Here is a 14,835-nt window from a genome sequence, read left to right as displayed (position 1 = left end):
GACTCACTACACATGCATTCAGTAACTTTTCCATGGTCTCACCAGAACAAGTTCACTGGGGTCCTAAACATCTGATACCGATCTCATCAGCTTTAAAGGGTTTATATACCTCTAAGTTAAGCATGTGCTGAAGTGCTTTGCTAGTGTGGTGTCAGATCCTTGGTATGTAAGCCTGGAAGAGCATTGTAGCCTGAAAGTAATTTGTACTAACTAGGCTCTGGGAGGAGGAGTCTTTTTGATTGGTGTAGCAAATCTGGAATACACCACAAACACCAAATTAATCTCATTTGAAAGCTTTGAATTAAATTTGTTTACTGTAATGGAACTTCCCACAGTTCTCCACCTTCATTTTGCTTCCTGGTGTATTTTCATTTGGAAAAGCTGCAGCATGAATGTGTTCTCTGTGCTGGGCTGGATCACGATACTGCTACATTTTTTGGTATTATCAATAAAAAGGAAAGCCACAAGATCGTTAGCTTTTCTCCCTTGTCCCTTTAGATCGCCTTGAATGCATTCCTGTTTAGGTATTAACCAAAACCTACTAACTTCCCTGTTTCTTATCCTTTCAGCTTCTTCTAATGCAATGACTCAGCAGCTACAGGATGAATTTGACAGTAGTGTGGAGATTGCAGAAGCTTGGATGAAGGCCATCCAAGAGAGACTGAAGATCAATGACAACACCAAGGGACCTCGATCTGCCCTAGAAGCCAGACTGAGAGAGTCTGAGGTAAGGGAAAAGTGATCCAGGGGTTCAGAGGTGGCTGTCACTCCTGCCATTGTTACAGCAGTCATTGCTGTGAGCTCTGGAGTTTTCCATTAAGAAATTCCAGCTGCCCCTGCTTGCTGGAATGCTGATCCTGAGTGGATGAGTTTACATCAGTATTCTTTCTAATTTTTACATCTGCAATATGTTTACAGATGTTGTAGAAAAAGAAAATGGCAATTTGGTATCACAGGCTTCCAAGCTTTTCAGATTGATTTGGAAGACTAGCAGCAGGTTTGGCAGGTTAAAATGTTTACACTCTCCTATGAGCATGCTCCAACCTGAAACATCTGAGTTGCTGAATGCAGTTACCAGACAGTGATTTACAGAAGTCCAGCATATAGGATGAGAGAATCAGACCATGTTAAGTATTCCACCTCCTCCAGGACTCGGGCGCTGATAGAGGAGGACTGCAGTGTCCTAGTAATGGGTTGTTATAGAGTAATCCCTTTGTCCTTTTCCATAAACCCTAATGATAAGAGGGTTTACAGGTCACCCTTATAATCTGTCTAATGAAAAGGTAAATGTTTTCATTTTTTTCTGGTTTTACTTAATCTCTTATATAACTCTCTTCACAGAGATCCCACTGCAGATTGTGCCTGCTCTCTTACTGTGATTTTGTGTTCAGTAACTTCAATTTCATTAGATGTTATCTTGTTCTTGTAATCTCAGAGATTGAAACACTCCTGTTTGTCCCATTTCTACCATCCATGATTAGAGGGAGTGGTGGTATTTCTATGATTAACATTGAAACTATTTTAATACTTGGATTACCTTGAATTCCAATTAGTCTGTTCTTTACATTAAATGGCCAAATCTTTCCCATCACTGTTTACCCAGAAGTCTTTCTTTTCGTTTGTTTACTCTTATTTCAACTGCCTCTTCTGAAGTTTAATAACTCCAAAAGACATTGCAGGCTTACATGGAGGTGGTTTACATGATGGTACAGTAATGTCTTCAGCCTTTTTCCTTAACTGTGGCTCATTACAGGCCGGATCTTTCCTCTGGCATAACACAGAGACTGTTCACAGGGTGATGGATGATGGTTAGACTTGGATGTCAGTTGTGAAAATCTGAAGTATTTCCTCTTGGATTTATTTCTGCCCTTAAATTATTTTCATCTTTTGTTTTTGTCTGGACAACTATGATATGTACAGTCTCAAAAACATACTAGAAACACAGGAACCTGAGTAGGGAGAGTGGTAGTTTGACAAAGGGGTTCATTCCTGGCAGAGGTAACAAGACAAAATGTTTAAGGTGTTGTGGTGACTTAATATGTCCTGAGCAGAAGCCTGTTGTCTTCTGTGGGCTTTGGAGGAGGTCTATAACATGCAAAAAATCATGCTAGAAGATTTTTTTCAATCCAGATGTTGAAAATTAATAGTCCTAAGGAATAACAAGTGTCTGTTCTCTCTTCCTGTGTGTACCTTATCCACCTCCTGCTCCCTCATCCTCCCTCCTTTCTGGGCCCGGCTTCCCTGTCCAGCTCATGATGTGCTCACCGCCTCACCTATTGGCTGTTTTCAAATCCAAGATAATTTTTCAGTTCCTTTTTTGCATCTGTCTTGCTTTTTTTTTTTTTTTTTTTGGCTTCCTTCCTGTGGTTTATTTTTTGTTAATTTGTTAATGAAAACTCCAGCCAAGGATGGTAATAATTAAAAAAAAAAAGATTTGAAAAAGAAAAATGCCTGTCACTGCTTTCTCTCTGACTGTTTTTTGTCTCGTTTGCTGGAAAAATGTCAGACTTAGAATATAGCTTTACTCTTAACATTTCCCCCTTGTCTGATAGCTATGGCTTTGCTTTTCTTTTCCTGCTCTACCCTTTGCCCTGCTTTCCTGGATTCTTTTAATCATACTTTTCATAGTAGATAATGCACCCAAACACCTGTTTGTACGTCACCTGTAGATGTGCTGTGTACTTGCCAAAAGAACAGTCTTTTCCCAGAGTGCAACACTGGAATTCCAAGGGCCTGTGATTTAGTCTCACCTTTGCAATAACTGACGTGATTTTTTTAACAAACCCCATGGGCTTAATCTTTTCACAAGCAGTTGCTGATTTTGAACTTCTTAGTGTTTTCAAAGGCTTTTCCTTCAAACTTGAGAGCCTGCAGTTTACTAGGAGTTTGTGGAAGAACAGTAAGTAAAGCTAATCTGATGGTGTCAGAAATTTGGATAAAGTGATGCTGAAAGCAGACAGCCAAATCAGGACATAATTAATCTGTCACATTTCACAGAAATTGTGCTGATTTTCCATCTCTGGGTAGAGGAAGAGAAACTACTTAAAATTAGATGGTTAAACTTTCAGTCCCTGGCTTTCCAGTTTGTGTAAGATACACATTTTTACTAATGCATAGCTTAGCAATTTAGAGTCAAAGCAAAAGTTGGTAGCAGGCAGAAAATTCCACTAGTTAATCTCTCTTGGCTTGTGTTCTGAGCCAACTTTTATTTGCAATAGGAAGTCTTTTAAATATGTTTCATAGTTTCTTATAGGAGATCTTAAAATTGAGACGTTGCAGTGTAGCCTGTGAAGATGCCTCTACACTCTTTGGCAGGCTGGGGAGAGCAACTGATGTGTGGCAACACAGTGCTGGAACTTTATAACTGCAATTGAAACACAGCTGCAGATACTTGATAGAAGATGATCTGGGTTTTGTTGCTAACTTAAAATGTTTTTCAATTACTACATGGTTTTCAATTCAGTCTTTAAGAAGTTTAATAACAAACAAATGTGAAGAGAAGTTCATATTTTTCTGTTCAGGGGAGGCTTTACAGCAAGGACTTTGTGATTCCTCAGCAAAACTAAAGTTTAAATGGCACAGTTAGAATTGCCTTCTTTTCATGCTTTCAGTCTCATTTGTTTTTCTCATAGAAAATACGTGCATTGGAACCAGAAGGCAGCTTGAAAATTGACTTGATTCATGTGAAGGCAGATGCAGCTCTTCGCAACATTGGTGAGGATAAGAAGCACGAGGTACTATCTAAACTGAAAGACATTAAAGCCTTGTGGGAAGAGACAGCCATATACATTACTCATTGTCACAGGTAAGACAAACATACCCAGGACAAGAACTGCTATTTGGTGTGTTGAGGCAGTTGTCTCATCCAGTGCTTTTATAAAGTGCTTCTTGCCTTTCTTTGCTGCATGGATTGTAGATGGCAATCTACACTGCTAATCCCAGTCTCATGAGCATGTGGAGGACTGTGTGAGGAGAGAGGGTCCATGGGACCTTAGTGCTCTCTGTCTTCACAGCCAGCCCACATCATGGTCTTGAACAATGAATTTGGCCAGGCATAGGGACCTTGTATGGGATATATCCTTGCAAGAGCAGGGAGGACATGGAAAGTGAATCTGGGCCCTCTCAAGTCAGAGCAGCTTAAAATTGCTGAGAACTTTGCTCTTTGCTTTGAAGGCCTTTTGAGCTTGCCAGTCTCAACTGCTCCCATCATAATTTCATCTAACCCATCCCTCTTGCTCTCCCCAACAGCCGTCTTGAGTGGGTCTGGCTGCACTGGAGTGAGTACCTGAAAGCCCAAGATGAGTTCTATGCATGGATTCACAACATGAAGGTGACCTTGGAGCCTGACATCGAGTTACAGCTTGGCTTAAAGGAGAAGCAGTGGCAGCTAAGCCATGCTCAGGTTTTGCTGAATGATGTCTTACATCAGTCAGTCCTGCTGGAAAGGCTGCTAGAGGAAGCTGCTTCCTTGTTCAGCAGAATAGGTGACCCCAGTGTTGATGATGAAGTTCAGGAGAAAATGAGGCTGGAATATGAAGGAATCAGAGAAGAAGCTCAGGTATGCCTATAAAGAGTGGGAGGTGTTCAGATTTCACCAACATACAGTATTGTTTGCTATCTGCTTCTTGAGTGATGAGGCTTAGCTGGTAGGACTGCAAAGAGGAAACAGAGCTGAGGACCCTTGTTCTTTCAGTCAGTGGACTATTTGAAACAGTCATTGTGTCCCAAGGTAAAGCTGTTAATTGAGACATTATTACACTGTGCTTGATAGTATGTTGTAAAGTAACTGCAAGCTGCTTGCTGTGACCTGGTGAATATTGGTTTATGTCATCTTTGTATAAAGTTTGAATTGTTCCTCATTTTTCAGCATATTAGAGATACTTGTATAACCAGATGCAAAGCACACATTCCCAGAGCCAGGGAATATTACATGCATGCACCATTGTTGAAGGAAGTAGCATTAGTCCAGTTTCAGAGATACAATCCCTGCCTGCAAAACTAGGAAACATGGAGGTGAGAGCCAGCTGTGGCCCAACACAGAGCTCAAGTAGCCACAGATATTAATTCTTGCCTGATGCTAATCTTCTAGCTTGAACAGTTGTTAGATAGGCTGGTATAAGACATCTGAGTTCATCTTTCACTGCCAGTAATTTCCTTTACCCTATTACTGGGTATAGATTTCAGATGAAGCTCATACTTTTCACTTCTAAAACTCAGGTGAAGACAGGATTGGACCATGTGGTGTGGCTGGGGGGCAGACATCTGCAGATATGCAGCAGAAATCAGTTTCTTACCAGCCTGTATCAACAGAAATGCTCAAAGGGATATTTGCAATATATATAGACACATCTATCCCAAGCATATAGAGATTAAAATTTAGTCTTTGTCTCACAGAGGCTTCCAGAATTCCATAGGCTGGAATTACCTGGTGCAAATACAAATAATTTTCATTATATTTGCTCCACTATCTGCCTCTGTCATAACATTATCTTCTATTTGTTCCCACACCTAAACTCCAGCCCAGAACAGGATCCTGACAGTGATGTATGTTCCCCCCTCCCCGCCCCGCATGCTGTCATACAAAGTTAGCTTCAGATCACATTGGAAGTACAGTAACATTGGGATGCTCATGCCATTGCTCTGCTTGCTCTACAGATACTTTTTCTGTTTAAAAAAAACCCATGCCAAAACTCTAAAAAAATCTTCAAACTAGTACCTTTCATGAGCATGAAATTCAGATATTTTTAGCCATAAAGATGCCACTGCTGCTAATAAGTCAGAGCATATTTGGCAATTCTGTAACTGCAGCTGCTGCAGAGAGGCTGTGAAGTCTGTAAAAAGACTTGTAAAAATGCCTAAGCATTGATTGTTTGTTTTTAAAGGTAGATCTCTTCATTACAATGAAACTGGATTAATTAATAAGAAGGTTTCTGGGAATTCAGGTGTTGCCTATCTAGATTGCAATTTAAGATTCTCATTCACCCATTTCTAACCAAGATTCCTCTTTGGTTTCGAAGCAGGAGACAGTCGTTAACTATTTTAATAAAGCAGTTTTTTCAAACATGTCATCTGAATACCCAAAGCCAGAACATGACTCCTCTGAGACTGGTTTTACATAATGTAATTTCTCTGTCTTGGATATGTACTGGTGTAAATGAGATCAGGAAGTTGCTCATAGTATTTAGATAAAAGATTTCTTTATGTCTCCAGCCAACTGAGCTGCTAGAAAAAACTTTTCCTTGGCATTGGTCACAAATACCACATTTCATAGAAGGATAGAGAGAGAAAATCCAGCACTTCTAGGAGCTATGGAAAAAAAAAGAAGGGTGTTGGGAAGTCTTGGATTTAGTAACTGAAATAAATACAGAGCTTATTAGCTAATGCCAAGGTTGCAGACATCTTGGGAATCTTATTGAAAAGTATAACACTAGTTAGGGAAACCCTGCCACCTCTTCCAATGGGAAGGCGGAATGAATGAAAGAGACGCAGGAGTTGTAAGGGGATTGCTCCAGCCTCTCGCATGATAAGAGGCCAGGCTAAATGTGACTTGCAGATGCCAGCTGAATGCCTGAGCTGCCTGCCAGAGGAGGCTCACTGGTGTTTGTAGATTACACTTGTGTTTGAAAAGCATTTTTAGATCCTGTGCAGTTGTCCAGCTCTATCAGAAGGCAAGCTCATGGACAGCGTTTCTTAAATGGTTTGCCTGTGACATTGTTTTCCTGGTATGAGCAAACGGTGGAGTTGTTTCTTTTCTTTCATGGTGCTAACGTGTCCTTATTCCCAAATTTTAAAAGCATGTCATTTTCTTTTAATTACATTGACAGGGATATTTTTAGATGTGGCAACCATTTCCTATGTGTTTTCCCTTGCCTACTAAATGGACAATATGCAGAGATAGATGGTCGTGGGTCTTAGCATAAATTATGACTGAGGATGCTAAAAAAAGTTATGATATTTGCAGTGTATAGAGTATGTCTGTGCACATAAAACTAATTTCACTCCATGATTTCTCTGTTAAGTGAAACCTAGATATTTATAATGCTTTCCCATATGTACCCTAGGCCTAATACTAAAAGCATCAGGAAGGACTACAGGAGCTTTCTGGACTCCACTTGAGATGCCACAGAAGGATTTAAAGCAGGGGAAATTGTGCTATAGATTGCCTTCCAGAGAAGGCTTTGTATTCCTTTGCTGACCATAAGGGGCGCTTAGGGGAGAGGTTTTCCTACACCTCCATCCACCCTCCTTGAGTACCAGGGGTACTTGAGGGCTGGGTGTATCCTGCGGAGTCACAGCTCTTCCTCTGTGGTCAAACCCATTGTTTTCCTGTCGGTGCTCTCTCTCTTTACAGGGCTATGTCCTTGTTTAATGTCTCCTCACATTAACCAAGTGCATGTGGGAATGGAGTTTAGCACCGTCCTGTTCTCTGAACAGCTAACCTAATAGATGCAAATGATACCGTGTTTTCCGTCGTTAGAAAGCTTCCCTGCCTAACCTCGTGGTCTAACACACGCACACACACACACACACACACACACGCACACACGGGGCTGACCCAGCTTTTCGTAAGCCTTTTGTTTGACAGCGAGTGCAGTCTGTCCAGATCATGGCATCTCTTCCTTGACCTCTTAGGCCAACCGAAGTATCCAAACTGTTGTGCTTCTTTGTTTTGGTTGAGTAACCGGGCCAGGAATGGGTCATTTCATTTTCCTTTTTAACTCGATATGTATTAGTTTAAGACTTTTCCTTTTAATAATAGCTCCTCTTTGTGGCAGTGTGGAAAACAGCAACTGGTGTGATGCCACTGGGAGAGTGGTAGCTTTGTACTGCACCATGGGCATAACCTATCCCAAAGGTGAAGTGCAAAGTCTCAGAGTGACCATCACCCTACATCACATGGGAGATCCCATGCTGACTGATGCTCATGCCACCCTTCTGCTGGCCTGAAGCAATGCTGACAGGACCGGCCATTGCACACTGCCACCTCAAGCAGGTTGACATGCCCAGAGACTCAAAAGACAAGGGCAACACAGAGAGGACTTCAAAACTGCCCATCATTGCAGTTACCACCCTGCTCTCTGTGGAGGGTAGCTGGAATCAAGCTCTGCTCAGAGACACAGGATGTGTCCCATATTACACAAAATGAAACTCAGCCCATTGTCTGTGACAGAAAGGCCTTCCAAAGGTGCTGCAAGCACTAAATGGATTCCACAAGAAACCATTTTTTTTTCTAAGGTAACTATATTGTACCTCAATTGTTCTCTATGCCAACTGATAAAGGGAAAGAAAAGAAAAAGTCTGATTTTGTAGGAAATAATACTTAGGTTGGGTATGAAACAACATAATGGCATAGTGAAACAACAAAAATGGGCTTCCTTGTGATTTGTGTAAATTTCCCTCAGCAGGTCTAAACTTCAGATGGCAAACAAGGGTAGTCAGAGCAAATGTGACTTTGCCTTGTGAGGGGTGCCAGACTGGATTGGTGGGAAACAACTCATAATGTGCAGGCCCTTGTAGCATAAGGGATTGTTGGTTATAGGATACAAACACAGTAACTCCACAAGTGAAGTCTGCATCCTATAGGCTTAAATTTGCTTCCAGGGTTTGCAGTACCACCACATGATAGTTTGTGATCTTCTAATTGAGTAAGTATGAAAGTTCCTGGGCTATATAATTTCTAGGGAAACATTGAAGTTGATGATCACTTTCTGTACAGCCTATTGAAGTAATGAACACTTCGAAAAAAATTCGCATGCCCCTAGCACAGTCTTTCATAGTCTCATTTTGACAGATGGGCAAATTCAATCTGTTATGTGCTCATCTTTTTTTTTAACCAGTGTAAGGAACATAATTGTTTGTATCCCAGAGTCAAAACCAGGAGGAATCTTCTGTCTCTTTTCTCTTTCTAATGAGAGGATAAGTAGTTTTGGGAATGGGAAGCCAGAAAACCTAGGAGGAACTTACAGTTTGCCTCTGTGAAGACCAACCATGCAGCTGGTGTCTGCAGCATGACCCACATGGGGACAAGCCTTTTTTGTGTCCTGTTTCTTGAGGTGAACTGTGAGTTCCTGTGGAGGCCAACTGCTATTGGAGCTTATGGAAAGGGACTCTTGTTTATAAATTCTGGGTTAGTGTGAATAAAAAGAGCCAGATAAGCACTGTCCTCACAGCTTCTGTTGTTTCTTGTTACAGCGCAGAGTGAACCTGCTTGAAAAGATAACCAAGGAACATGAGCTGTATAGCACTAACGTCAACCAGTTTCAATTGTGGCTGAATGGTGTGACAGAAAGATTAAACTGCTGCCTCAGAGAAGCAACCAAGTCTTCAGCACAGGACAAGTTAAAGACACTGAAGGTCCTGAAACAATATAATTCTAACAAGGAGCTAGAGTTGTGTGTGTTCTTCATGCCTGTATATGTTTCTCAAACCACAAAAGGGAAAAGAATTTCATTTTAAAAAATATGGTAGTAATTGTAACATAGACTAGAGGAGAACAGTTGTGTCAGGTTCTAAAACTATTAGTTTTAGTTGGTTCTCCCAACTGTAGCAGAAGTCACAGGCCAGTCTGCTTTATATTTTTTTAAAAGCCTGATCTCCTAGTTATGTGATTCTTTGAGAATCTTGCCTTTAAAACTTGTTGAAATTGATGTATTTGGTAAATATGATCCAAATAGAGCCTGAAGGCTCACAGGTTTTGAGAGCTTAGGCCTGGTGATAAGACTACCAGTTTTGAGAACAGTATCCAATATTTTGATGACACTGCTTAAACTCTTTCAATCTCTCAGAGATCTGACTTAGTATTTCTCAGTGCCTGTAGCTCCTGTTTTCTTTGTCAGGGACCTTAGATGACAAGCACTTAGGAAAAACAAGCCAATATTTTCAGAATCATGGCAGTTAATGTTACTGAGAATGTAGTCAAATGACCAACCCTGGCTTCTTTTTGAAAAAGGTCATACTTTGAAAAAGGAAGTGAAGACCAAAGTATGTACGATCAGGTCTTTTTTTCCTACTGCTTTCAGCTTTTTCCCTAACTTACCATTCCTGCAGCTAATCTTTATTTGACATCTTTCTGCAGGAAATTGCAAAAAAAATTAGGAACGGTGGAAAGAAATGGAAGTACCTTGAACATCAGTGTGCAGAGGTGATTCAGAATACCTCCCCACTTGGAGCTCACAGACTGAAGGATGAACTGGAAGAACTAAGAAAAGCCTTGGAGAAGCTGAAACTGCTGAGTAGTGAGGAGGAGGAGAGACTGCTTAAGATCCAACAGTCAGAAAGTGCCTACAAGTCCCAAGCCAGACAATTAAAAGCGGATATCCAGGACTTCAGACAAGATCTAGAGAGACTAGAAAATGACCTGGACTCTGGGGAAAAGGAAAACACTGAAGATGGATTTGTAACTCTGTGGAGAAAATGCAATGTAAGTTGTTACCCTTTGTATGCCTAAAACCAGCAGTACCAAGTAAAGTCTTATATTAAACATGCACAGACACATCCAAGTGCCTGTCCCATTGGTTAAAGTTGATAAGGAGAATATGAGTGTGCATGGAGCAAACTGGGGAAAATCTGAATAGCAACAGTGGAATCAACTATTCCAACCTGTACCTCACTGTGAACAGAGGGAGCAAGATTGAAGGATGTGCTGGGAGTTTGTGTCTTGAGTTCAAATGGACCGTATGCAGAAAAAGCACAATGCAGAGCAAATAATACAATTTGTTCTATTTAAAAAGAAACAGAAACAAATAATGCTTTACTGTATATATAAACACACACACATATATATATACAAATACATGTATTTCTCTGATATCTAGTGAGACCATTTCTATACTATATCCTTAATCCATGTAGGGTGGGTACCCATCTACCATCAAACACATCTTTGTTCCTAAGAAGTCCCAAGTTTATAGCAATTTAGTATCTACACCAAAATCAATCTGTTGCAAAAATGAGTGGAAAACATTTGTCGTACATGCAGGAGATAAGAATTTTTACCACTCATTTCTGCTTGAGGGATGGTTTTGCATTTATTATCTCTTCCCAAAATGCCTTTCATCACTGCTTGTATGTCTAGGACCCAGCAGGACCAGCTGGAAATAGTATATGCAAAAAAGATCCCCAAAATATAGTCTGGTTCAATCAAGCTACATTTGCATATTTTGTTGTTGTTTTTGTTGGTTTTGTTTCCCTAGGATTCTCTAGAATTGTATTTACATCACTCTAGAATTAACATTCTGTATATGTGAGTCTCTGAGAAAGCTCTGTTCAAGGAAAGAGATGCAGTTAAGACTGCTCCAAAAATGCATCTCGTGTTATATACTGCAATCTGTGAACTGAAACTGGGACCTATTTGTGATTCACAGTGTTCAAACTGAGCCCTGCAGGTCAGATACAGATGCTGGGCAGTGTGAGGAAAGGAGAGAGAGGCTGCAGGAACAAAACTCTTCCTGAGAATTTCTTCCTTAGAAGTCCATAGTCCTTACAACCAGGAAAAAAGGCAGCAGAAAGGGGACTTGTGATTAACCCAAGAAACTGCCTTTTCATTTGATTTCATGTGCCAGACATGTCCCCACTATATAAGGTGTGATCTGTTCATTGTTTTTATGATTAAGGCAACGAGAGCAGCTCTGGCTGCAGAAGAGTCCAAAGTTGAGAGGCTGAAGGCTCAGCTTAAGGAACTGCTACGATTTTCCCAAGATGTGCAGCCACATGCTGAGAGTGTTGTCTCTACAATACAGCTGTATCAAAGGTAGTGGGAAATCTGATGATTCCAGAGGGGGTGGGGGGAATTTTCTCTCAGACGCTGAAGAGATTGACAAGAGCCTAAGGAAAAAAAAAAGTGATATGCTATCTGATTGTAGGTGACAAGAAAGAAAATAAAAGGCTTTTGCTAATTACATCTGTGTCCACATTTCAGTAAGCCTATGATTTTAGCTATTTACTAGGAGCTGTAGGCTGCTGGCCATTTTCAAGCAATGTTCTTGCATCATTACTGTTGTGTGTGGATTGAAGAAAATTAGATTGTTGGCAGCTAATTTGATGTTTGTAGCATTTTATAATAATAATTTATGTATTTTGCTTGCCTTGCATGACAGCAACTAGAAAATCAGGACAGGAGCTGTAGTAGTAAACGGTTCAGTAGAATTAATGACCCTCCCTTGTTGAGTTTGTTGTGGTGACTCACCAGCCTTAGCAATTATTTGGCAGAGTTTACTCCCTTTCTCCTGGCAGCATGTATGCATGATTCCTGTTTTCAACTTGCCCTGGTTTGGAAACTCTGAAAGTTTAGCCTCTCCCCAGACTTCAGTGTTTCCGTTTCCAGGCTGTCTGGAATCAGGAAGTAAAGAAGCTGCAGCAAATTTTGCAAACTGGAAGAAAGGCTCTCTTTTTTTTTTTTTAAGGAAAAAGAAAGGTCAGTTTTTCACTGTATCCAAGCTTGTTTTCCTCTGTCTGGTGCACGCTATGCTGCCCTGCTGGAAGGGTTATAGGTCATTAAGGGAAAGGTTTTCAGTTTAAAAACTAACAAGTAAACGATGTCGAAAGAGAGAGAGAGAAAACGGGGGACTTGCCTCTGAGTAGAAAATGGCAGCTGCTCTTTTGCCAGCTTCTCTCCAAACCTTCTTTGCAAAGTCTGGCAGCTTCGTGCTGAGCCTGGCAGGGGCAGCAGAGCAAACGGCAAAGGACATGTAATGTCAGAACTTATAGGCCAAAAGTTCTGCAAATGTAAGCTTGCCTTTGTTTAGCTCCGTAATGTCTCAGTGACACAGGTAAGAAAGTTGTTACTGTTTTTATAGAAAGGCAGTATTAATTTTGATTGGCATTGCTTTTGCCTGCATGTCTTGTGAATTTGCAAGGAAGTGTTCCCATGTGAACGTACAGTTTGGGCTGCATTCTGCTGTATCAAATAGGATTCTGCAACCTGGGAGTTCAGGAAAGCTGAGAAAAACAGGAGACAACTGCCTGGGGTGTGTCACTTCTGGGCCTTGTTACTCAGCTGTATTTTGGATAAGCCTTTATAAGAGAAGCCTGGATATTTAATGAATTGTGGTGGTTTCTTTTTTTTTCAATATATATGTACACACACATATATATAGTTGTACATGTATGTGTATACATATTTATAAATACAGAGATTTTACCAGAATCCCCTACATATATTAATATAAATACAAGTGGTTCAACAAAATTTTTAAAATATATATCTGAATAAAATGTCTTTTCTTCTTTTTATAGGTAACATAGGGTGATCAAAGGCTTCTTAATGTATTTTTTTAGAGGAACAAAGACTCAGTAATACGTAGAACAGCAGTTAAATTCTAGACAGTCTTGTCTTGTTCCTCCCATCAGTCAGTGAGGCTTCTCTGATAATATAAGTTGTTGAATATTGCTGGTGATAGCTGCCAAGAAAGGTCATGTGCAAAGGGAGACTGCTAGCTCCTAGAAAGACAAAGTAATACCTGATACACAGCTGCACAAGAGACAAATGTGTCTTAAGGCATCTAAATAAAGTTTTGATGGATGTCTCTGACTGACAGAGCAGCTGTGTGTATGCAACACCAGGCTCAGACAGTAAGAAGCACTGAGGCTTTTGTTGGAAACAGTTAACACACGAGTGTTGTGTTAATTCATGCCTTGATGAATAGAATGTTTGGACTTGGATTTCTTCGTAATCCTTCTCTCGGCTGTCGGTTTATCCTCACAGTGTTAGAGGCAAGACATCTAAAATGAGCAGTGATACAGAAATCCAACTGACAAGACTCTTCCAAAATCCCCTGCAAGATTTTGAGCAGTGGAAGCCATCAGTCCAGATGCTCCTGGAGGCTTCGGAGCCAGCGCTGGCTCACGTTGAGGTACCAAACCTGTTACTAAATTTGGAAACTAAGACTTGGTTTGTGTTTGCCCAGACTGTGGCAGCAACTGCCTGCATGCAGCTGCTGGACAGTGCCATTCCATTATGGCAGGAAATCCCACAGCACAGAGGTTAATACTTAACTCTAGCTGTAGCAGAAGGTCATATTTTCTGCTCTTCATTTAGTTAACTGGAGTTGTCAACTGACTAGGTTGAATTCAAGTGTTAGATGTCTTTAACAATGATGATAATGTTGTCTAGCTTTAGCCCAAGTCTCTCTGATCAGGAACTCTGTGGACTCTGTTAAGAACTGTGTAGTAATGTAGTTGTGGGATTAAAATGCATGATTTCTGCATGTGCCCAGGAAAGTGGTCGTTATTTTGTCATCCTTGTGATCTCTAGAATAAATGTGTCTGTGAACAAGGAGGAAGTTTATCAAGCTGTCCTTTCTGTTGGTTGTTTAGGCCTCTCCCCTGCACAGACAACTCTTTCCATATTACAGCTTTCCTCTATTTCTGTTCATAAAATGGATGCAGTCCTGGTGCTTCTAACATTATCAGGAAGACTTTTCCTTTAACTGGGCACTGTCCAGGTACCTTCTGATACCCCTTGTCAGCCCAGCATGCTGTTTTTACCTGACTTTGTCATACTGCTTTGGTTGTGTGACTTGTGTGAGAATAATACAGTTATATGATTTTTATTATTTTGATGTGATTTCACTGGAAGAATTTTTCTCCTTTAGGCTGCTCTAGTTGAAAGCTCCCAATTCAAAGAGAAGTTAATGACATTACAGCTGAAGAAAGATTTGCTAAACAATATCCTTGGTGAAGAAAAAGCAAAGTCTTTCCTGCAAGAAGTAGCTGAAGCTTCAAAGGAGAGAGAAATTCTACACAAAAGTCTGCTGCAATGCAAGAGCAAACTCCAGGTGAGCTTCGAAGCCCATATACAGTCTTTGCCTGTGACAATGACCAATCTTTTACTAAGCC

The 14,835-nt window shown here is 40.6% G+C and overlaps 1 protein-coding gene across 1 annotated transcript in view; it reads left to right on the top strand.

Moving 5' to 3' along the window:
- Positions 1-577: 577 nt before the first annotated feature.
- The window catches only part of SYNE3 (spectrin repeat containing, nuclear envelope family member 3), a 31,397-nt gene continuing 17,139 nt past the window's right edge, over positions 578-14,835 (top strand). Inside the window, exons 1-8 of the mRNA XM_010003738.1 lie at positions 578-727; positions 3,633-3,805; positions 4,249-4,558; positions 9,193-9,354; positions 10,076-10,420; positions 11,613-11,749; positions 13,703-13,850; positions 14,592-14,774. Of these exons, the coding sequence (XP_010002040.1) occupies positions 584-727; positions 3,633-3,805; positions 4,249-4,558; positions 9,193-9,354; positions 10,076-10,420; positions 11,613-11,749; positions 13,703-13,850; positions 14,592-14,774 (1,602 nt within the window). The 5' untranslated portion in view covers positions 578-583. The remainder of the gene's footprint in view (positions 728-3,632; positions 3,806-4,248; positions 4,559-9,192; positions 9,355-10,075; positions 10,421-11,612; positions 11,750-13,702; positions 13,851-14,591; positions 14,775-14,835) is intronic.

This window comes from Chaetura pelagica, unplaced genomic scaffold (genome assembly GCF_000747805.2).
Source record: "Chaetura pelagica isolate M959 unplaced genomic scaffold, ChaPel_1.0 scaffold48, whole genome shotgun sequence".
NCBI classification, from domain to species: Eukaryota; Metazoa; Chordata; class Aves; order Apodiformes; family Apodidae; genus Chaetura; species Chaetura pelagica.
The sequence above is the reverse complement of the archived record's forward strand: the minus strand, read 5'-3'. Positions and strand labels throughout refer to the sequence as shown.